Source organism: Taudactylus pleione, unplaced genomic scaffold (genome assembly GCF_031769625.1).
Source record: "Taudactylus pleione unplaced genomic scaffold, aTauple2 ptg000016l, whole genome shotgun sequence".
Lineage (NCBI taxonomy): Eukaryota > Metazoa > Chordata > Amphibia > Anura > Myobatrachidae > Taudactylus > Taudactylus pleione.
In genome coordinates this window covers 459499-485382 of record NW_028284418.1, presented here as the reverse complement: position 1 = coordinate 485382, position 25884 = coordinate 459499, and the positions used below count along the sequence as shown (strand labels likewise).

General features: G+C 41.8%; 1 protein-coding gene across 4 annotated transcripts in view; it reads right to left on the bottom strand.

Moving 5' to 3' along the window:
- ENDOV (endonuclease V) overlaps positions 1-25884 on the bottom strand; it is a 109492-nt gene that overhangs the window by 55240 nt on the left and 28368 nt on the right. For all 4 annotated transcript variants that reach the window (XR_015878432.1, XM_088472817.1, XM_088472809.1 and 1 more), the window contains exons 4-7: positions 24526-24565; positions 11865-11977; positions 8619-8687; positions 8143-8271 (exon numbers count right to left, since the gene is read on the bottom strand). Coding sequence is in view for 3 of the 4 variants with exons in the window: in XM_088472817.1 (XP_088328943.1) it covers positions 8143-8271; positions 8619-8687; positions 11865-11977; positions 24526-24565 (351 nt within the window). In the remaining variant the exon portion in view is untranslated. The remainder of the gene's footprint in view (positions 1-8142; positions 8272-8618; positions 8688-11864; positions 11978-24525; positions 24566-25884) is intronic.

Here is a 25884-nt window from a genome sequence, read left to right as displayed (position 1 = left end):
TTGATGTGGCGGGACACTCCAAAAAAACTTGCACAGGGTGCTAGTAGACCTGGGGCTGGACCTAGTCCTACTCCATCATTAGGTGTAGTTAATTACTTTGATTGCTTTCATTTATTTCTCTGAATGGCCAGTGTACTGTATGCCACAACAGCTGGGTGAAAGGTTCCTACTTACGCCTATCCTAGTCCACGGATTTTGTCCTAGTTGTGTAATTAAGAATGCAGGCTTCGGGTTCCAGGTTTGATGGAATGAGACATGCCACAGCAGGGCTCCACACATCACCCGGCTGCTCACCCTTTTCACGGCCGTTCGCAGCCTCTCAGATGCCACCACCGCCGCCCCCCCCCACCTCCACCTCCGTTGCCACTCCCCCTCCATTGTCCGATAGACCGCTACATGACAACGGCTCCTCAGTCTGCCACACAGCAATCCTGCCAGGAGAAGCACCAGGTGAAGCCCAACACAGTGCTGGATTTGGAGATGGACGTGGTTTCCCCTTCTTTCCAAAAAAGCCAGCAGCAGAGCTGGACCCCACTGCTGCTCAACTCATATATGGAGATGTTGTTGAGGCTATTAGCCTGTGTGAGTAATGGGCCTATAGTCAAGTTGTGACAGACATTACACAGCAGCTGAAACAGGTCAATCTTGTGTTGTGTGCACCCGCGCTAAAGATCACAGGGAGGTTCGCTGATAATGAGCAGAAACTCCACTCTTTTACTCATGAGGTAGTGGATCTTAAACATACTGTGAAAGATTTGCACACAGAAAATTGTCAGTTAGAGAATAAACTAGAGGATTTAGAGAACCAGTCATGCTGGAACAATAATCGTCTAGTAGGTTTACCAGAATCTGTGTAAGGCTTGGCTCTGGCCCATTTTGTCCTGAATGCAACTCCAATTACATTGAAAATAGAGCAAGATTGCAAAGTCTTCGATATCGGCATATAAGTTGTAACACACACATTTACCCTTGCTAGGCCCCATTGAGGTTTGCAAACAGATTGTATTCATGCAGTTGCAGTCTAAGCCTAGAATGGACAGAATCACCTTGGAGGTCAAACAAGCCATAACTTGAGGGGCCTAACTTGTACCTGTCATTACGATTAGTAGATGTATAATGAGCCATTCATAGCTTATGTGGTGTTATCAGTACACAGTGAGCCACATTCCAATAGAGTGACCATTTTAAGATGTGTAGAGACGCTATGCAGTGATGTGACAGTGATGTCCATATTCTACAGACAAAGGAGCTCTGACCGTTTATCTCCAGACATTAGGATACATAATTACTGTATTTCTTTGTCTGAGTATGTTAGTGCTTACAAAGCATGTGCAAGAGAGATAAGTTTGGTCAATGCTATGCTGTACCAACCAGTGCTTGATATCCAGTATGTAACTAATATGGGCTTAATATCCGGAACACCAACACCCCATACTAGGGTATATAAATCAAGACCTAGACAAAAGGCTCTTGGCTCGAGCATGGACCTGAGACTGCAGTATATGGTGCCTGCAATGTAAATTGAACTACCTGGGCGTTATTGGAACAAGGGCTACCCAGGTGAAGATGAAGTACATCTTATGTTGAAGATGATGAACTACCGGTGTCATCTGAATATATAGACAAAAGTTGAGTATACTGTATACTTTGTATGTTAATTGTTTGTTTGTTACTTGTAAATAAAGTGTGTTAATTTGTACTCACTCAAATGATCACGTGTGTGTACTATTCATTTAGATCAGAACAAAACCCACCGTTATGCAATTACACACCCGTATATCACATTTACATTTTCCCTTGTGTGTATAATGCGCACTGTGATTCAGGCAGCCAATTATGTAATTTTAGAAAAAACTGCCCTAAAATTGCTACATTTATTGAACCAATGCGATGACCAATTCTGATAAATATCTGATTAGGATCTATCAGCTTCTTATCTGCAACAGCAAGGACACAAATAAGTAACAAACAGAATATGCAAATATCTTCATATGGTATAGATAATAATAGAGCCAGATGAAGCTCTATAAAAGTAAACGTGGCACACCCACACAAGTAATGAAATGCAGAAACTGCACAACATGCTAGTTACAATAGCCCATCTGTTATGTGCACAGATCATTAGAGGATGCAAGCAGAGAACAAAGTACAATGGATACAAATTTATAGATGGAATACAAAATCAGATTATAAATCTGAAGAACTAGACTGACCCCTCAACCCGTAGAGAACAAACACAATGTATCGCTATGATCCCTACGTGTCTTCTTACAGTCACTGGGCCTGATTCTGAGTTGGACTTAAGGTGGGTACACACCTGACAGATATATCTGCAGATGATGGTCATTCATACACACTGAACGGCCATCATCTGCTTGTGCCCTCGGGTCCCGGCGGCTGGTGGGCGTGTCCCACTCCCCTCCTCACGGCTGCCACTGTGTGTGTACGGGCGGCCTGCAGTCCTCCCGTACACACTTGCCGATGGACAGGTATGTCTGCAGACATATGTCCATCGGCTCTGCAGCACCACTGGTCAGATGGTGCCAATGCGATAGGTCGGTGAACGACGTTCACCGACATATCGCGGGTACACACTGGCCGATGGGCAGCAGATACATTGGCAGATCAATTGTTTGGCCAATGTATCAGTCAGTGTGTGCCCTGCATTAATGTCTAGGTCACCAGAGTTTGCGTGATTTATTAGTACTGCACAATGCCCTAAGTCACATTGCACATGCGGCCAGAATCCAGGCACACAGAGTCACAGCTGTGAGATGCACCATCTCAGAATTGTCTGGCAAAAGTATTGGGCGGTGACTATGCAGACGAACGGATATGGTCCGACTTATAAGAGTGTCGCAGCCGTGTCACTAAAGTGGTTGCAAACCCAGACGCACAAATTGTTCACACAGAAGGCCATACTCTGATGGACAAGCAGCACCTAGCATTGGGCAGCTACAAGTTTCAGTGGTGCGACCGATGGCTGCATCTAAAGACACACCAAGCGGTATTTGAGCATCTTAAAGACACAAAGTGAGCATCTTAGTCTTTGCACATTCAGATACTCGGCTGTACATCAGGAAATAGCTTGTAGCAGAATACCGGGATAGACAGTAAGACACACAAATGGATGCTGCAGCACCCAACTCAGAATCAGGGCACTGTGAGGAGCTCCAAGTCACTTCAACTGCTGTCAAATTCTGTGGTTTAGGTCTCTGGTTCTGTAAACACTCAGACCTGACAGAACCTGGTGACCTATATATACACAAAACATCTGCCTTTCAGAATTAACTTTTATTTATTGCACCAGATCTCCATTTTGTGAATTAGATTTAGCGATTGCCACAATGTGTTTTCTTTGGCACTTTGCATAAATTACGTTGTTACAGTGACATGAGGCACAGGTGACAGCTGGCTACATAGTACACTGACACCTTCATCCACAGTATCTGACTGCAAACTGAGCTGTGGAAATCCCCATTACATTTGTTTTACATTAACATTTATAACCATTACACGCTGTAGTAAGCTTGCCCTATGTAATGCATTGTGCACTTTGGGGATGATTCTGAGGTGGGAACAAAGCACAACAAGCAAGAAACTTTGTCTGAAACAAACAAAGTTGTGATGCAGTGTGTTAGCCAAATATTTTGGTCCTATTGCTTCATCCCCCTCACCAGCCAGCCCTCAGTGGCATTAGCTGTGGGTGCTCTTTTCTATTACTTAGATGGAAATGCCTCTGATCACTCATGGTATTTATGCATTTTTTTAAATTGGCATTTCCAGTGCTTGGTGATATCAAAGTAAGGTATACAGAAATTCGGTAAGTGATTTTAGTTACGACAAAGGGGCTGATTCTGGCACAAAGTGTCTGTTTTGCTTGCTGCTCCAGAAGCCTGATTCACCACCTTATACTAATGCAAGTTTTCATAGGGCTAATGCGCGGATCTGTGTGGCAGGTAGTAACTCCGTCCACTGTTTTTCCATCCACAGCCACATCTGTCATCATCCGTATCCGCACTTGCACCAGCCCATTGCTAGGTGCCTGAAACAGGCTTCCCTTCTTGGCATCAAGAAGGGAAGCATTTGTATAATTTAGTGAGTAAAGCAAAGGACTCCACTACGCATAGCACAGATGCACAGGACTCCAGCTATGCTCCCACAGGAAAGAACAGTTCTGTGTGATCACTTTGTTGCCGCCCCAGTTCCCATCACAAAACGCCATTATCACAGAAAGACATTCGGCAGAGATCTGCCCAACTCAGAATAGGACAGGGATTATATACAGTACTCATATATATATATATATATATATATATATATATATATATATACGGAAATTCGAATTTGCAGCTCTGAGGTCGTGGGTTTGATTCCCACCACGGCCCTAACTGTGTGGAGTTTGTATATTCTCCCTGTGCTTGCGTGGGTTACCTCCGGGTGCTCCGGTTTCCTCCCACATTCCAAAAATATACAGGTAGGTAAATTGGGTCCCAACAAAAAATTAACCCTAGTGTGTATGTGTGTGTATACATGTGGTAGGGAATATAGATTGTAAGCTCCACTGGGGCAGGAACGGATGTGAATGGCTAAATATTCTCTGTAAAGCGCTGCGGAATATGTATGCGCTAGATAAATAACTGGTAATAATAATAATAATAATTTGCACTTGCGCTGCACGCAAGAGCTCACCATTTATATCCGTGCACAGAGATTCACCTAATTCAGAATCAGCCCTTAAATGACTAACCCAAAGTGTCACGTAACATGTAATGGCATATATACATATTTAATCAGTCTATTTGATGTACAATTTAAAGCGGTCTATATTCAAGCAGATCTGACTGCAGGGTTCAAGCACCAATTAAGCAGATATAAGTTGGTCACATACACAAGCAGTCACAGTTGACAGGTTGGCCACATCCATTGGTGTGCTGATTAACAGTGACCACATGCACAATATTTTAGGGGGGATACAATTAGCTGCGGGTTGAGCTTTGCCTCTATGAGGCTAATTCGTAGTTAGGAGAAAGCAAGAAAGAGCAAGTAACTTTGCACTTTGTCAGAACCATGATGTACTTCAGTTGGGGCAGATTTAAAATGTGCTGAGAGATTTAGATTTGGGTGGAGCTTGTCCAAACTTACATCTAGGGGTATATTTACTAAGTGTCGATTTTAGTAGATTTAAAATTGATGAAAAATCAATCAACATTGTATTTCTGGGGCTAATTTATGTATTTACTAATACTTTAAAGAAAAAAAACAAATAAAAAATAATTTGTTAGTAAATGTGTCATTTAGCCCCAGAAACACAACATCAATGTTGATCAATTTTCGATTGATTTAAATCAATCAAAAATCGACCCTTAGGTGGCTACTTGCAAAAGTAGCCAGTATTAACCTGCATACAAGATATTTTATATACACAGTAGGTGTGCATGTATGTATATATATATATATATATATATATATATATATATATATATATAGTAAGATTACAACCCATCGTGTACGATGTGACGCACATCGTATGCTGTTTCGCTTGATGTATGATCCGATGTACAAGGTCTTGCATTATCCCTGGCCACTCCCCCCCCCTCCATTTTGTGAGAGACGACGCAGCGGTATCGTATGATCATATGTACAATCATACACCATTTGACCAATCATATAGATAGTTTCAAGGGAAGAATCTCAAGGGAAATCATACCGACTTTACATGCTCTTTCTTGCTTTCTCCTAACTAAGAAATAGCCTCATAGATGCGAATCCTAACCCAATGGCTAACTGTATTTCTCCCATATTGTGCATGTGGTCACTGTTAATCAGCACACCATTGGATATTGCCAACCTGTCAACTGTGACTGCTTGTGTATGTGACCAACTTATATCTGCTTAATTGGTGCTTGAACCCTGCAGTCAGATCTGCTTGAATATAGACAGCTTTAAATTGTACATCAAATAGACTGATTAAAAATTCATATATGCCAATACATGTTACGTGACTCTTTGGGTTTGTCATTTAAGGCAGAGGTTCCCAAACTTTTTTGAATCACGGCGCCCTAGTGCATCAGTATTGCTTTCACAGCACTCCTAAGCCCAAAGTTTGTTATTGAGAATTTAAAAAAAAAAAAAGTAGTAAAGTGCATTAAATTGTGATTACCTGTCATCCTTAGGCTCAGCTGTGTTATGGTAGACAGGGTTTGCACTTCTGTTTGTCCACATAATTATATTACAATGACCATAAATAATTTGATTTGGTGCTGGACCACTAACCTGAGGCACCCCTGCAAGTGTCCCGAGGCACCTCAGGCTGCCATGGCGCACAGTTTGGGAACCACTGATTTAAGGGCTGATTCTGAATAAGGTGAATCTCTGTGCACGGATATAAATGGTGAGCTCTTGCGTGCAGCGCAAGTGTAGATTCAAATTTATGCATTTATATATATCTCGGTCCTATTCTGAGTTGGACAGATCTTTGCTGGATGAGTCTGTGATAATGGCGTTTTGTGATGGCAACTGGGCGGCAACAAAGTGATCACACAGAACTGTTCTGTCCTGTGGGTGCATAGCTGGAGTCCTGTGCATCTGTGCCATGCGTAGTGGAGTCCATTGCTTTACTCACTAAATACAAATGCTTCCCGTCTCTCTGCCATGCGTACGGAGAAGGGAAGCCTGTTTCAGGCACCTGGTGCAAGTGCTGATACGGATGTGACTATGGACGGAAAAACAGTGGACGGAGTTACTACCTGCCACACAGATCCGCGCATTAGCCCAATGAAAACTTGCATTAGTATAAGGTGGTGAATCAGACTTCCGGAGCAGCAAGCAAAATAGCCACTTTTTTTCCCTCGAATCAGCCCCTTAATGCGCAACTAAAATCACTTACCGAATTTCTGTATACCTTACTTTGATATCACCAAGCACTGGAAATGCCAATTAAAGAAAAAAAAAAAATCACAAATACCAGGAGTTTGATCAGAGGCATTTCCATCTATGTAATAGAAAAGAGCACCCATAGCTAATGCCACTGAGGGCTGGCTTGTGAGGTGGATGAAGCAATGTGGCTAACCCACTGTAGAAATGCACAACCAATAACTCTTTGTATAATGTGCTCTACATATTTACATGCGATTTGCATCATTCGCTGAGGAAGAGAAAATATGTGACAATCTGCAATTTGGTGGCGCCAATTTATTGCTTACATGGTGACAGGCAGGTACTTTTCATTTACACAAAAATAACTGGATGGAATAATTGAAGATAAAATCTGAGATAATACAGAGTCTTTACTGTGGATATTCTCATAAAAAAGAAACCATGTCTTGGGAAACATTAACCCCCCCTCCTTCCTTTCCCCCACTAACAGATTATAAGCACACATGAGCATAGCCCACTTTCCTGATGTACTTTTCCTGTCCACACATAAACCCTTCCTGTCCACCCATTTGCCATGATATGCCCCCAATGCTTACAGTCGCCCTGAACCTGTCTGCCGCACCCAACAACTGATTTTGTTATTGTGTCTATATACGCACAACCGATTGTATCAATTTTATGCAAAATAAAAAAATTACATACATATATATATTAGGGATGTGCAGGCTCGGATAGGTTCGAGTTTGCACGTGGAGTTCGGATTTTTCCCTCCAAAAAAACGGAACTCAGAACGAGGCAAAACGTCATCTTACATGGACGAACATCATCATTCCTGGTCTTTTGTCCAGGAATGATGATGTTCGTCCATGTAAGATGACGTTTTGCCTCGTTCTGAGTTCCGTTTTTTTGGAGGGAAAAATCCGAACTCCACGTGCAAACTCGAACCTATCCGAGCCTGCACATCCCTAATATATATATATATATATATATATATATATATATATATATATATATATAAAATCGTATTTGGCTGGATTAGATCTGTATATGCACTCTGTAATGTGCTGCATATCCTTTGTGAAAAGGTTAATAATAATAATAATAATAATAATAATTACAAGCATTCAATCAGAAGATTAACTCACCTTATTGAGAAGTGTCTTTAAAAGTAACCTATATGTGTAGTGGACCCATTGCTTTACTCACTAAATTATACAAAATATTTCCCTTTAAATACTTGTGACATCCCTATGCATGCCTTACCTGTCTAATGGGCTCGGGCACACGGTATTTGCAGCAGGAGTGGACCAAGTGCACAGCTGTCTCCAAGCTTATTTTGAAGCCAACAGAGATATAGATGGGTTTGGAGCTTTTGATACAGCTTTTCAAAGCCTGGGGAAAGATGATGTGGAAGGAGAATGTTAAAATGATGTTACCCCGTCCAAACATGGGCAGATCTGATTGCTCTGTATCGTCCCAGCTTTGATTAAGTCATCAGACTTCACCACGGAATGACTGGTGAGGAAAATTGCACAGATTGTGTCATTCGGTGGTTGGATCACAGAGGAACCTATGGAATGCAGTTGTAAGCAAAGAACACACAGCACCATACAATGTCACGCCAATAAGCCATTGTTATCATTATCCACTTGTCTGAATAAAATGCATACCTCCCTGATGGGGAAAGTGGAGACTTGGGTAGCTTTAGTTATAGAAAAGGAAACTTCTTGATTACTTACTGCTCCTAAAATATTGCCCGAGTCTCCTTTCAGAAGAAAGAAGTCTCCTCCATTCTGTAGCTGCTTTGCCTGGAAAAAAAGGTTATAGTATCAAATGCTAGAAATGTCAGGGAAAACATTAATCTTTTACATAATGAAAGATTATTTACCGTATAAATGCACAATATAATAAGTATTAGTAGTTAAAAAAATAATAATAATAATTAAAGCATTACAGATCATAACAAACAGGATGTAGTCAGGATGCCAGCCGCAGATATCCCGACACCGGAATACCATACAGGACGAGGATCCAGACGCCGGCATTCCAAGGGTAAGTAGCTATTGCATTTAGTGTTAGCCCGGGGATGGGAGGGAGGGTTAGGTTTAGGTACCCCTGGGGGCAGGGAGATTAAGGTTAGGCACCCCCCTGGAAGATTAGGGTTAGGCACCCCCAGGAGGAGGTTAGGGCTAGGCACCACCCCGGGAGGGTTAAGTTTAGGGTGAGGGAAGGTTAGGGTACTTACCAGCCGCAGTAAGGATTTTCAACAGTCAGGCTTCCGGCGTCGCTATTTGAACCGGCAGCTGAACAGCCCGACTATCATACCCAACCCTAACAAACTACACATATGATGCAGAGAAGCACAATCTTGCTGTACCACTACCACAGGATCCTCACACCACTACTCTGCTGGTCTTAGAGCTTGATTCAGAGGTGCCACAGCTGTGTCTATTTGTGGTTGCCAGTCTGCAACTTTATGCAAATGCCATTAAAAAGCCCTTCCATTGTGTATATCCGTGCGTCAGAATGTGAAGGACACTTTCAGCGCCCATGCATGTAGTAATACTGATTGGTCAGTCTTTAGACGCAAACGTTAATCGCACCATAGAGACGTGCACCAGCCCTTGGACAGGTGCAATTTCTCTGTTCGTGTAATGGCCTCCTATTTCAGCAGTCTCGCGTCTTTGTATGCAGCCAATAAGGTGGACCATCTCTGTGTGTCTGTTTAGCCACCTCCCAGGAATGCCCACTACATTTCCAATACATTTCTCCCGGCGTTCGCAGGAAATTAGAACTGCCATTCTCCATGGACAAAATCAAGGCACGTGTGCGGTGCAACTTAGACACATGCATGGTTAAAAAAAAAAAAAAAAAACTGCTCCACTTAGCAGCTAATTGGCTCACCGCCTGTGTGTCTCGCCTGACACTGCATTACAGCCGCTGCCTGCACTGTATGAGTGATGGTCCTCAATCGTGCAAACCATCAACGGTTCACAGTTTCCTGCCATCGATGTAATACACTGATGGCACCATCGACTGTGGCCCATTCGATGGCCATACCTAGGCCCAGGGTACTTTGTATCCGCACCTCTCAGTGCCCCTGACAGCAACACATGGAATCAAATCTAATCAAAGCAATACAGGGAGGGACTTGAAGGAGGAAGTGTTATAGGACAGATAATACACTTATTCACTCACAAAGCTGTGGGAGTAGTGGTATTATTATCATTCTTTAGTTATATGGCACCCCAAGGTTTCCGCAACGCCTTACACAGTACAAAGAAAACAGTGACTTACAGTACAAAAAACTGCAGGACAAGTATGTAGTTTAATCAACACTGCTGCAACAGAGGTCATAACACTCAAATAAGCAGTAGGGTGACAGAGACCAAATGTTAGGTGCCGTTGTAGGGAGTATGGAAAAGATGACAGAACACTGAAGTGCCAAAAGTCAAGGGATACAGTACATGCCTAATATAGTGTATAAGATAGATGCAGAGTATCAATTTGCTGCACTAGCTCGTCAAAGTGCAGAAACTCGATGGCATCTATTCCACAAGTGGATGGACGACCGCTGGAGAGATGTTGACCCATACCATCTGGATAGAATCCCACAGCTCCCGGATACTTGTAGGTGCAAGATCTTGGGAGCCTCTCCACCACGTCCCATAAATGCATTATTGGGTTCAAGGCGGACTAGCGAACCCAACCCATGCCACATGAACACACCACACACCATTATGGAATTACCACCAGCCTGCATGGTGCCTTGTTGACAACTGGGGTTCATGGCCTCATAGGGTCTGCGCAACATCCGAACTCTACAATCAGCCCAAAACAACTGGAACAGTGACTCATTGGACCATGCCACATGTTGCCAGTCCTCCATGGTCCAATTAGCGATGTCACAAGCTCAGGTGAGGCGCTGTGTTCAGTGTCGTAGTGTTAAAAGGGGCACTCTGGTGGGTCTTCGACTCCCATATCCCATGGAAGCTAAAGTACGTTGCACTAGTCTGTTGGATATGCATCTGGTACCTCCTGCATTGAATGTGGATTTAATTTGAGCCAGTGACACTTGTCAGTTACCACGGACAATTCTGCCCAGACGCTGCTGGTTATAATCATTAGGCACCCGTGGTTGGCCACTGTTTGGTTCACAGTGGGTGGTAATGCCTTCCATGAGGTATTTGTGGTACACGTGACAATGTAGATCGTGGAATGCTGAATGTCCGCACAAGTCTGCAAATGGAAAGTCCCATCTGTCGGTGTTCAAAATAACTCATGAGATGTCAGATTACAACTGATGCGGGTCTAGGCATTTCCAAGACATCACAGTACAGTGATGCCACCTTCCATTACCTTTACATACTACATTCATGGCTTTTGGCACTTCAGTGTATATGGAAAGGAAGGAAAAACAATGAGGGAAGAGGGCCCTGCTCGCGAGAGCTTACACACAATTGTATTGTTTGGTTTTATATTTTCTTAAACAATAATACACACACACACATATATATATATATATATATATATATATATATATACACACACACACACACACACACACACACACACACATACATACATACACGCACACAGTATCTGTCAGAATAATAAAGCAGAGCAGTGCTGGAACATTGAAGTCTGCATGGGTACCTAGCAGAGTGGTGACTAAGTGAAAATTAACACTCACGATTTACATTTAAATATGATTTAGGAGTATTTATTTTCTCAATAATAATAAATCTAGCTTTTACTCCAATGATCTGAAATGGTAACAAATTGTTTTCTCCAAAACCTTACTTCTTTAAGTAGCCTACAAGTTGGGTCACAATTGCTGGTACTATTGAACAGGTTTTGTGTTAAACCATGAAGTGTATTATCAGAATAAATCATACAAATTTTAGATAACTGATATTAACTAATAGTACAAAAAAACGCTCCATATTTTGCCCAATACGTAGGGGAATCTGCTTTGCAATTACTTGTTCTTTATGTGCTTCATCATTTCTTAAGCCATCCACTTGGAGCAAGTTCTTTGCGACACCAATGGTGGGTATACCAGTGAGGATCCCAAGGTGACATGCAACGCCGAAACCTACAGTTCAAGACACAGAAACTACAGGTCATGTAAAATAAAATGATGATGTATGCAATAATGATAATATTAATGATATTATTTATATACATGTTAAGATTGTAAAATGGGACACTGGTACCATGGGTACAGAGGGCAGACGTTTGGGCACTTTAACCCTATTGCTGCAGAGGCTTTTTTTCAACTCTGTACTGAGTCTACTTTCAGGTTGATCACATTCCAACATCAATTTCAGTCAATTTTATATTCCATAAAGGCAAATTACACCTTGTTTTTACACTATGAATTTTCAGTTAATATCATTAGCTTGTTTATAGCTCTTCACACAGCATGACTAATCTACCCAAAACGGCCAAAAATAGTTTTTACATTGAAATAGAAAGAAAGTGAACTAAAAGCAAGTGTGTGTATTTTTGTGGTTTTCTATCCATCACCAAGAATTAAGCATCTTCCTTAAGCATTAATTCAGCTTACCAAAACCGCAAAAATCTAAATTCTACACATAAGTTATCATAATAAAATCCTAACAAAGAAATGCATTTATATTCTTTGCTAGCTTTAATGAAACACCTAAAATATGTAACAATGTGCTAGGTCAGTGGTTCCCAACTGGGTGCTGTGGCACCCTGGGGTCCCTCAGGGCACTTGCGGGAGAGCCTCGGGTTAGTGGTCAAGATATTATTTTTAGGCAGTGTGATTGTCAGTCTTTAGCACTGGTTTTGCCGATCAAAAAAATATGTGGACAAAAAGAAGTGCAGCCCTGTCAACCACCACATATATAAAAAAAAAAAAAAAAAAAAAAAAAAAGAGAAAAAGAGAAAGAGAGAATCAACAAAACAATTTAAACCTTAAAAGGATACAGCCATACGTAAAGGATTAGAAGTGGCCCTTAATATACTCAGACAAAAGGAAACCGGTTATCTTCATCATCTTAATGGGGGGATTATGGAACTGTCCCAAAGCTGCTCCTATGGGAGGGTAAACTCTTAAGTTACTGTCCACAACACTTTACATCCAAAACTAGCATCTTGGGACGCAAAAACAATGGACCTGTATCTGTACGTAGGAGGACCAGCTGAATGCCAGACATAGCTGCTCAGTCGAGGTACTACCCAATAAGGACAATGAGCTCACATTTTCAGAAACAGGTCCCCACCTCCAATCTAAGCCTGACAAATAATTTAAGTAATTCATTCAGCATTATTCTGCTTAGACTCAGGCCAACTTCTCTTGTCGGTATAATAGAAGCTCTTGAGTCCTTAAAGCCTTGACAACTTCCAAAGAGTTAAAAAATCCTTGCACTTCCGAGGATCTACCATGACCTAAATTTGGAATAACAAAATCCTGACTTAACTGTAATGTCAACAATAATTTTGCTCTGTCTTCATGATGAATTATATATGGAGATTTTAAAGGTAATATATATCCCTCTGTTCTGAAAATATCTACCCTGTAGAGATGGCCAAAAGAAAAGGGGGTCTTCCAAAGAAATGTAATGTCCGCTGACTCCAAAAGTAAAAAAAAAAAAAAAAAAAAAAAAAAAAAAAAAAAGAGAGTCTGCTGTAAGGCTTTTTAGGCTAAGTTTAGGTCCTAAGGGGCTAAAGGAGGACTGTACAGCAGTTGCACATACAGCACTCTGCAGAAAACTCTGTACTTCTGGGAAAAATGCCAGCTTCTTCCACAAGAAAACAAATTGAGACATGCACTTTTAAAGACCAAGGAGCATATGAATTAAAAATAACGGAAGAGCCGCATTTCTTTTCAAAGCACATTGTAGCAGGAATAATTATTTTTTTATTTATTTTCCCTGCTATGAACAAACTGTAACTCGCAGAGACAGCGGCAGTAATAACTGCTGTCCCTGTGAGTTACATCCCCAGGGTATCGTAAGAATCTTGCACATATTTGAAAAACTCCCCCTGAGAAACTGACGCATACCCACAGCATCAGTTTCCGAAGCCAGATGGACGCTAGAGGAGAGGGATAGGAAGATCCCGCTCCTGCAAGGATGCTTCCATTGGTATAAAGCCATTAACACCATCTGAAGAGGACATAAGCCATCTGGGCCAAACTTTGGTATAGGGCTGAAACCCTAGTCCCCATTCATAATAATGAGGACTGAAATCTGCAGCGGTATTTAGCCTTTTGAAGGAGATTTCTGTGAAATCTCCTGCATTAGGCTATTATATGGCCTGGATACATAAAATGATGCAAAAACTTTCGCTCCTGCAAAATTTAAAGTTTCAAACCACTGTCCAGACTCCTCCTTCAAAAACTTTCTGCAGGGTCACCATCTGCAAAAAAATCTGAATTCTAATCATCAGCTTTGATTTGTACTACAAGGAACACACAGATGCCTCAGTGCTCAGATGACCTAAATGTCCTAAAATGTCTGCTGCCCATCCCCATAGCCATTAGCGTTCAGCACAGGGAGAGCGCGTGGATGTACCAGGGGACAGAAGATATCAGAAGCAGTGAGCAAAATTACAGGCACCAACAGCAGCAATTTATAATATTGCCCCCTCTTAGAGGTGGACTCCGGACACCATAGAAAGGGCTTGAGAGGAAATTATTTGTGAAATCAAAGTAAAAGACTAAGAACATTAATGCCTGTGGCTTTTGTCCAACAATGTTATTCAGGGTCAAAGCCTTACCAATCAACAGGAAACTGAAAAATTCCCTTGGAGACCCTGGAAACTAGGAGTTGTTTCACCTCAAGTGTTCCAGTTGTTGAATCATAACTGCAGGAGGAAGACTATCAGACGAAGTCAAACGGTATAATAAGCAAATTGCGAAATACATTGAGAATCTGCAGATTGTGAGGCAGATCTAGTCTGTAAGCCACTGTATAAATACCTTGAAGTATTTTGTAATGCCTAATAAAACAAGAATCAAATTGCATATTGGGAACAGATGGACATCCAGACTTTGTCTCCAGGGAGTAGTTTGGGAATAATTTGCCTTTTCTTGTCGGCAGATATTTTATAACATTTGGAAGATGCCTGGAGTGTATTACTAACTTTGCTCCAGATTTCAAAAACATGTGTAACAAAGAAATTGCAGCAGGAACTTTACTGTCTGTCTGTAGGATGGGTGCATGTATGAAGGCTTGTTTGAGATTATTGAAGGCTTTTGCATCTCTGAGTCAGTTTGTGAGTGAATAGATTTTCAGGTCATGGCAGTGCTGGGTGCAATGATGGTAATCTATAATGAACTGCTGATCATAACTAAGAAACCAGAGAAACCAGTAAGTGGCTTTGGGACCACATTTCATTAGCACATTTTTTAAATATTGCTGGAGCATTGCAAAGCCCATCACTAGATCTTTGTAATGGCCATCCTTTGTACTGAAAAAATGGTCACCTATTCATCCCCATATCTGTTCTAACATAGTTATAGGCTCCTCAAATCTAATTGTGTGAAAATTAAAGCCCTCTTTGTCCATTTAAAGAGCTCAGAAATGAGTAGTAGAGAATCTATAGCTAATGGTAATGTGGTTCAGATCCCGGTAGTCCATACTTAGCATGAGACCATTCTTCTTCTTAACAAAGATATTAACCAACATCAGCTGGCGATGCTACTTCTAGATAAGGCTCAGTTTCAACTCGACTCTGTGGAGGTATCTCCTCCGATATGAGATCTATGGAACTGTTTAATTTGTGGAAGTGGTGAACAGAAATAGAACTTTGAGGCTTTACCTTCTGTAGGCAGGGTGAAAAATAGTAAGCATCCCAAGACAGTATGTGGGTCATGTCCCAGTCAAGAATTTGGGAATGCTGATAACATCAAGCCACAGAATTAAGAGACTTATAGCAGTACGTATCACTAAAGCTGGCCCATACACTACGTGATTTCCAGCCGATTACCAGATTTTCAACGCGAAAGATGTGGAAATAGTGTGTGGTTTGTTTTTTTTTATAGGATACAATGCGATGCGCGCTCCCGCAGCCGTCAAAACTTATCGTGTGATCAGATGTGCAGTCCATCTTATCCGTCATGTTCGTATGCTGATCATCCCGTTTATTTCAGCATGTGATGCATCGTGCGTCAGAGCGTGCTAGAGGTGTCATTTGATAGTCAATTTCCTGCCAATGCCCACTGCAAACAGCGAGCGGGGGAGGTATTTATACCCCCCAGTCAATCCCAGCAACTCTCTAGTGAAGCACAGCCCTCTATTTAAATTTAGGCGCGATCTATCGCATGTTTTTATGTGCGGCACACGATCAATCGCATCACGATCCGTCGTATAGTGACGTGTGATCCTACGAAGGATCGTGTGTAAATCGTGTGTGCAATTAGCACGAAAACGTACGGCTGGGACTGCCAGGGAGTTGAAGGGAAAACGGCACGGTGAGTCGCATTGGCACTCATCGTGTAGGTGTATGGCCAGCATTAGAAGGATTGGGTACCTCTATGTAAAACTCCAATCTGCATTGTTTACTTCCATTTATGGTAGTGAATTGGAAGTGGTACTACAAGGAGTGTCAATTCAGTTACTATTAAGAAGAGGTTATAAAATTCCCATCTGCCCCAAATCGAGGAAGGCAAAAAACAGAACCATGCACTGCGGCAGCTGCAAATATAAACGAGTTGACATGTTTTTGCATGTGGGGAGTGAAGGATTATACACAACCTTCTCAGTGCCAGTTATGTTCTCCCATTTGGGATATGCGGTAAGAATTTACTCTGCTACCTCACAATAAAGGCACAGCTTATTTTTCTTTTTCTCATAGTCTTCCAGGGACATACAAAAACGGCTTGGGTTCCTGCGGATGTCTAACTTCAACCATGATACTACAAGTTCATCCAAACTTGATGGCAATTTTGTTGAGGTAAATTTGTCCTTGACCGCTCAGATAGACCTTGTCAAAAGGGCAGCTACAAATGCTTTTGTTATTAGAGCAAAGTTCGGATGCAAGAGTCCTAAACTGGATATTATATTGTCCGAAGAATTGGGTGCCTTGTCTGAGGCATAAGGTTACTGGACACAGGTAAAAATACTCAACCTGACTCAAATATCTTGCAAAAAAAAGTCTCCACAAAAGGTCAACCCGCTTCCACAGGGGAGTCCAGTTAGCAAAGATATTATCTAAGCAATCTTTGCTTTTTCAGAGCAATATTTACATTACAGGCCAACTCCCCTATAAGCTATAGGATCACCATCACATTTAGGGTAGGAGGAGGGTATCTTTCATTTAGAGAAATATCCAGATAACGTAAATCTTCAGACAGTGCATAATTTAAATTTGATCATTCTCCTGCTTTTCATACAAGCAATGAAATGCTGCAACAGCTCTTTCAGTGAGGGATTATCAGCCGAACCTATTATGGCCAAAACCAATCTGGTATTATACAAACATTGCCTCTTTAAATTGGACTGCTAACTTGCCAAAATCGCTGCACTTTCAAAAATCCTCTACCCATTACATTTGGCCTTGAGTTTAACCAGTGGTCTTTGCTCTGGACCCTCTGAAGGAGGTCTGGACTTTGTAGGTCCTGGAATGCAGGCTGCATTATATGAATACAGAATGATGCCAGCAATTACTTGTACATGGAAATAGGAAGGATATGCCACAGGGATGTATAAAAGAGCAGTCAAAGTAGCCAAGGCTCAGAACCGATGAATCACTAAGGGGCCTATTCATCAATACGTAATTATCGTTTTGGAGGTTTTTTTTCCTCAATTTAGTTTCTTCTTGTATTCATTAACAGACTTAACACAAGAGATGTCACGGTTATTTCCTGGTTAAGTTCATCTGCGTTAATTTCAACACTTTCCATACATTAGTATGGGGGATGTAGAAATAAGGCTATTCATCAAATTCCAAAAATTATGTATTTTTGGAATTTGATGGTGTTACTATACGCCACTCTCAGGTGGCATATAGCCCCCGAAAGTATACACAAGCTGCAGTCTACACGGCAGCTTGCATGAGCAGGTCCAGCTCCCTGAGTTGCTCTGTCCTCCAGCTCCAGCTGTGTGTTCTGCCTGCCGCTGCTTGCTGATACTGCCAGGAAGCGTCCCTCCCTTGTGCACCGGTGGCACTTGTAAGTGCTTTTTCAATTAACTGTTTAGAGGGGAGACTATTCCTGTCAGCAGCTGCATGCAGCGACGGGGTGAATATGGGAAAGTATTTAAAAAAAAAAAAAAGAAGTAGTATAAGAAGCCCCCTCTGCCCCCAGCTCCTACCTGCAGCCCGCAGACTTTTTTCCCCAGTGACCAGCTCCAAACTGCACCTGTGACACGGAGCAGCAGTAGGTGCAGAAAAAGCATCTCACTGCCGGCCGCGTGTGAGATCCATACACCTGCATCATGTATGTAGCAGTCAGGTAAACCGAGCTTTTGGTCGAGGGTCCGTGGCTGCTAGCTGCCTGAGGACAGAAGATCGCGGGGGAGAATTGTGGCGGCAACAGTGGATGGAGCAGGCAATGGAAGGGGCCCAACACGCCGTCGGTGGACAGAGCTATGCACAGTGCAGCAGTGGGTGCTGGAGCTGGCAGACTGAGGACAGCAGTGTATGCAGGTAGGGAAAAGTATCTATTCTCCGAAGAGCTGTCATCGCAAAAATTACAGCTTTTCAGAATAGATACTTAGAGAGGAGGAATGATGAATTCCTCCGGTTACTAGGTTTAGAACTCGCATGGAATTCTACCTAATTATCTCCAGAGAATTTTAAGTAATAATGAAAAGGACCCTAAGCTTGGTACCAATGTAGCAGTGTGAAAAGTACCACCAAGAACAGACTGGGTCTTACACAGGTACACCAGAAATGGTCAAAGCACAGAAGTGCTGTAGCAGACAGAGCACAGATTACATAGGCTGCATCATTTTGAAAGAGTGGTGCCTCTCTAACATCAGCGATCACATGCGACCAACATAAATGCAGAGCGAAGGATAGTGCCAGCAGTAGAATAGTTTTGGCATGCAGTCTGAAGAGGGATCAAGGAGGCACCAGGGAACAACTGATGTTGGAGGCAGTAAGTTAATGCCGAGCTCCAAGCACATCATTTTGTGGATTAAATGAAAAGTAGAACTAGGAAACCTCTTCATCTTGCACCAACAGATAGATCTATCTATTAGACAGTGTTGCTTGAAAGTATGTGAACCCTTCAGAATTTTCTATAATTCTGCTAAAATTTGGCCTAGAACTACTTCAGATTTTCACACAAGTCCTAAAAGGAGTTAAAGACAACCAAATCAAACGAGACAAAAAAAATTTAGACGTGCTCATTTTTTTTATTGAGGAAAATTATCCAATATCACATATCTGTGAGTGAAAAAAGTATGTGAACCTTTGCTTTCAGTATTTGGTATGACCTCCTTGTGCAGCTATAACGGCTCTAAATGTTTCCGGTAATTGTTGATTAGTACTGAACATTGGCTTGGAAGAATTTTACCCCATTCCTTCATACAAAAAACAGCTTCAACTCTGTTATGTAGATTGGTTTCCTCCCATGAACTGCTTGCTTCAGGTCCTTTCACAACATTTTGATTGGATTAAGGTCAGGACTTTGACTTGGCCATTCCAAAACAACTTAAAATTTATTCTTCTTTAACCATTCTTTGGTCTAATGACTTGTGTGCTTTGGGTCGTTGTCTTGCTGCATGACCCACGTTCTCTTGAGATGAAGCTCGTGGACAGATGTCTAAAAATTTTCCTTTAGAATATTCTGGTATAATTCAGAATTTATTGTCCCAGTAATGATGGCAAATCGTCCTGGGCCAGATGCAGCAAAACAGGCCTAAACCATGATACCACCACCACCACCGCAGATGGTATGAGGTTTTTATGCTGGAATGCAGTGTTCTCCTTTCTCCAAACATAGCCCTTCTCATTTAAACCAAAAAGCTCTATTTTTGGACACATCTGTCCACCAAACATTGTTCCAATAGTCTTCTGGCTTGTCCAGGTGATCTTTAGCAAATTGCAGATGGGTAGCAATATCTTTTTGGAGAGCAGTGGCTTTCTCCTTGCAATCCTGCCTTGCACACAATTGTTGTTCAGTGTCCTCCTGATGGTGGACTGATGAATATTAAAATTAGCTAATGTGAGAAAGACCTTCAGTTGCTTAGAAGTTACCTTGGGTTCCTTTGTGACCTTGCAAACTATTAGGACACCTTGCTCTTAGCGTGATCTTTGTTGGTCGACCACTCTTGGGAAGGATAATAAATGGTCTTCTCTAGAATTTCCTCCACTTGTATACAATCTGTCTGACTGTTGATTGGTGGAGTCCAAACTCTTTAGAGATGGTTTTGTAACTTTTTCCAGCCTGATGAGCATCAACAACTCTTCTTCTGAGGTCCTCAGAAATCTTCTTTGTTTGTGGCATGATACACTTCCACAAACAAGTGTTGTGGACATCAAACTTTGATAGATCCCTGTTCTTTTAAAAAGACAGGTTGTCCACTCACACCTGATCCCATAGATTAAAATGACCGGACTCTACTTTCACCTTCAAAATATCTGCTAAGCCTAAAGGTTCACGTACTTTTTGCCACTCACAGAAATGCAATATTAAATCCTTTTCCAAAAAAAAAAAAAAAATGGAAAAAATGGGAGCACATCTAATTAATTGGTCTCATTTGTTTGATTTGGTTCTCTTTATCTACTTTTAGGTCTTGTGTGAAAATCTGAGGTAGTTTTAGGTCAAATTTCAGCAGAAATAAAAAATTCTGAAGGGTTCACAAACTTTCAAGCACCACTGTATATATCATTGAGAACCTTTATGGCCTTCCCTCACACTACAGACTGTCTTCTAGTCAATTAATGGGGAAATTTGTCTCTTCTTGAGACCAAAGGCCCTGAAGATGGCACTAAAGATTTATAGAACACCATCTCTGAGAGCTGGCATCCATCATCACAAATGATGACATCTGTTGAGGTTGTCGACTTTAAAGCACCAGAGACTGTCTCTGTTGGCTGGAGACAGCCTGATGAATTGCCTGGTAAAGGGAAGGGCAGACATATTCCATTTCAATATGTGTTAAATCTAGAACACTCAAGTACAATTGTGCAAATTGCACCTCCTTGAACATTGAGACAATCTTCCCCAAGACCTTCATAAAAAACAGAACTATATGTGTATTTTAGAGCCAATACAGACATTATTAGTCTATGTAATGAGAGAATCCAGTCTTTCAGCAAGAAAACCATCTGCTGTCTGTAGTTGAGTAGGAGACCTAGAAAAATCATTTGCTGGGTCAGTAAGAAGTTAGATTTCTGAGAGATGATAATCCACCCTGGAACTCTAAGGTCTGGGCTATCGCTCCTCCAAGGCACTGGTGTAAAGTTGAGCATCAAGGTAAGGATTGATCATCACTCCCCTGAATCTCAGAAGAACAAAAATAACAGACAGGAACTTTGAGAATATCCCAAGTGCTGTAGCCAGATCAAAATGGATAATGCGAGACTGGAATGTGAATCGGACTAGATAGTGAATCAGAGAAGGCATTTTATGACCTTCCCAGATTGGAACATGCAAATACACATGCAAGTAAGCATTCCCAAAGTCCATCCACCTTTGAAAAAGACTCATTTTACAGTATCCTCACCAGGGACAGGATGAAGTGCCTGAAGTCTATGTGACACCTGCCAACATCTTGTCAGATTTAACGCCAGCCTTAAAAAAAAAAGTAAAAATATTCCAGTTGAGGAGAGGAAAGAAAAAAGAAATGTATTCTTCCTTTTGAACAAAGAAAGTCTGGAGTAACAGGCCCCTCATTGTACTGAATACCTTACTGTCTGCACAAAGCCGCCCACACCGGTCTGCTCCTACCAATATACATTAGCAGTGTTTAGAACAGACACTGCTGAGCTGATAACCTGCAGCGAAGAATAAATAAATGAAAAGTAAAACAAAAAGCTAAAGTTTGTATGCTACCATAGCAGCACTTAGAAAAACTGATTCACTGCTGGCTAGGGGTTATACAGGGAGATGGAGTGTCAGGGGTATATTTACTAAAGTGCAGGTTTTTAGAAGTGGAGATGTTGCTCATAGTAACCTATCAGATTCTACTTAACATTTATTTAGTACCTTCTAGAACATAAAAGCTAGAAACTCATTGGTTGCTATAAGCAACATCTTGTAAGGTTCTGATTTTGTTGTGGGCCCGGGGTGGTAATAGGAGCAGACACTGAAGCAGATTTAAAAATAAACGTGGAGTTTTTAATGAGTGGCTTAACAGACATGAATGTGGCAAAACAAAAAGCCTGTGTATAGCACTAAAGTGCACTTGGGAACTGTAGTGAGGCAATGGGAAAAAGTCCAGGTAGTGATAACAGAAGGCAGTCCAGTATTCCAGATTTTGTGAGGCTGAAATGAATTGCAGGGTGAAGAAATAATGTCCAGAGGAAATGCAAGTGGAGGCAAGGTGCAGGGTAACAGCTGACACAGGTACTCAGGCAAAGGAGAGGCAATGGAGGAGGCAGGAGAATCCAGCGGGGCTGGAACAGGCAGTGTGAAGCAGGCTAGGTAATGATCCCAACAGACAGGTGAATGAGCACAGGAACTCTCTCTCAGCTCTCGCTGAGAAACACGTTGCACTGACAATGAAAGGAAGCTCTGCACTCCCTTAAATACCCAGTGCCGCCCTGTGACAGGCCAGAGAGAGCATGTGACACACCAGGATAGGGCAACTAAGTCACATGTCCGGAGGCAAGATGGCGGCGCCCATACCAGAGCGGAATGGAAGCACCACCAGGCCTAACCAGACCAGAGTGACAGCATGCCTGCACAGGACTACGCACAGCCAATGCACCCAGCCAGACACCAGCGCCACCGCCAGACGCCCCCCGCCATAGCGTCCTCACAGGTATTACCTGCGGGCCGGCCTGCAGAGAAACCCTGTTCGTGACACATCTTCACTTCTGAAAACCCGTACCTTACTAAATATATCTCTCAGGCTTCTGTTAAAAATAAGAATTCCCAGGTGCTGCAACTTTAGGACTCGGAGAACACAAATATGCACTACAGATTATAGCCCCGCCATACCTATTAAAGTATTAATGCGACCTGTTCAATAAAGTATTTTCCTCACTTATGTATAATAGCTGAGAGGATAGTGAAGGTGCAGGGAGCTATTTTATATAGTTCTCCCGAGCTATCTGTGTGAATGTACTGACTTGTCTGAAGTGACAGAGTCACTTAAGAGTTCTAAGTGATCCTGAAATGCCGCTGCTCAAGCGAATGAGGTTGGACATGTCTTAAGGTAGGTTTACTCCTTCTAGTTTGTAAACTCTCACTGGCGGGGCACCTTATGCATACCTCTCAAACATTTGGCAGGTTAGGAGTGGGACCAAAAAGAGACGTGGTCTTGTGGCATGGCAGTCATTTATTGTCATGTTGTGGGCATGCCCAGCACTTCCAGACATGCTGGGCACAGCCAATTTCAGTTAATGTTATAATGCACAGATAAGCTACAGGTTGATCTAATGCTTTGATTGGCTGTATGTTGGTTTAACCCTTTAAATAGTCTGATGTTCCAATTGGCTATGGCTGGTGTTACATTTGTATTTTGAAAACAGCCTTTCATATTTCAATAACAAAGCAGTTTTTATCTACTGTCATATAAATGAAAGAATATGGGATCTGTTCTTTGCCGACACAAAAACGTTTCCTAAGTGTCTAATACCCATCAACATTACATGTATGGTTTTCACCTTACAGAAAGATAAAGATGCCGATACACAGGTCGGCAGAGGTCAACGCAAAATTCTTAGTCTAGCTGTAAAATAAATAAAAACAATATGCACTAGCATAGTGGTCACCAACCTTAATTGTGGTGTGAGCTACTCGAGATAAATGAAACGTCCTGAAGAACTACTAAAATTGTAGAAAAAAAAATATCTGTAATGTGTCCACGTTGAGTGGTCTAGCAACTTACATTGTACTACTACAGGCTCTTATTCTGGAGAAATGCCTTGCCTTATCAAGTTAATTAAATCCAGGCAGTGCTGGGCGGGAGTCACTCCCGGTGTCAGTCATGTATTTTGCTGCTCCACCGTGGCATCAGTGTTATGGGCAGAGCCACAGCAAAGCGTGTCAGGTGATTACCGTAGCAGCTATGTCAATCACCTGACGCGCTTCCCAGAGTCGACACCACAGGGGAGCACGCATCAGAGACCTCATCACTTCCTCATAGTTGACTCAGAGCTACCGAAATTATGACCCCGAGCTACAGGTTGGCGACCACTGCTCTAGCATGCAAGAAAAATACCAAATAAAAGTTTAATAAGTGCATGGTCCTAAAATATTTCTGCGTTTTTATAAGCAAACAAAAAAATTGCTTAGAAAACAGATGATACACCAAACTACAGGTCAGCCTAACCTTCTGCACACTGTAATAATCTGACTGGCTACTTATTTACTGCAACCTTGGAAAAGTCTAAATCTTTTAATTTTGATAGGGTGGCTCTAGTCTAATTTAAAAGTTCTTACACACGGACATCACTGAGAGAAAAGTAAACAACAGGCGCTCACTCAAGCGAAATGCAACAAAAAAAATGCAAGTTTTCCGCTATGAATATCAATTCAGATTCATGAGTTACCCCTATGATGCAGGATTCCATTACCGTCCACAAGAAGCACCTGGAAAACAAATAGGTTCACGGTCACATATAGGAAAATATGCACTAAACCATTGCTGTAATCTCGTTCTTTACATTTGAACTAGTGTTTTGATTTACTAAAGCACAGAATTCAAATTTATCTATGAGTAACATTAGCTTTTTAAGTAAAATATAACAAAGAACCTGGTATCTCACAAACGGGATGATGGGCTCATATCTTCCCTAAAAATTAAGCTCTAAAAAGCTACATGTAAAATAGTGTATTTATGCCCATATGCTTGGGTGTACACATCGTAACATGCATATAACTGTGCTAGAGTATGCGCCAGATTTATGTCATGCGTACATACCGCCAGACACACTCATTTACAACATGGTTCCACCTAAATCACAGGTTCTCAAACTCGGTCCATAGGACCCCAAACAGTGCATATTTTGCAGGTATCCTCACAGAATCACAAGTGAAATAATTAGCTCCACCTGTGGATCTTTTAAAATGTGTCAGTGAGTAATGATTACACCTGTGCTCCTGCTAGGTGATCTGGAAAATGTGACCTGTGTGGGGTCCTGAGGACAGAGTTTGAGAACCACTGATCTAAATAAAATATCTTCTATGAAATATAGATTTTAATTATTTCGCTGGCGCGAGTCATTTTGTACATTATTTTTTTTCAAATTATTAAACAATAAAAGTTATGTTTTAATTCAGCATACACATTATACTGGCTTCCCTTTCTAATGCTAAGCAAATGAGCATTCTCTCAAGCCAGCATAAGGTCTATTAAAATTTATTTAATTAGAATTTACAAATGGAGTCATGGTTTTCCACTAATACAGTGGTTCTCAAACTCGGTCCTCAGGACCCCACACAGGTCACTTTTTGCAGGTCACCCAGCAGGTGCACAGGTGTATTCATTACTCACTGACATGTTTTAAAAGATCCACAGATGGAGATAACTGTTTTACTAGTAATTATGTGAGGAGACCTGCAAAACATGCACTGTTTGGGGTCCTGAGGACCACACCTCTAAAGCTGAATACACACTTTTACAATTGCAGGCTGATCGGGTGAAACTGCCCTGATCAGCTGTGCAGTCTGTCCCCAGTGTGACCCCCTGTCAGCCGCGTACACACTGTGCAGACATATCACAGTATGTAAGGGGTTCTATGGGATCTGCAAGTCAAAACGATAAATATTAAACTGTACATAAGATGCGACCTCCCGATCCCGACCGTTGCAGTCGGCTGATGCTCTTGCATCTGGACAGGGTACACACCTATACAATCCAACGGCTGTTCTCTCGATATTGGATGAACGGCCCGATGATTGTATAGGTG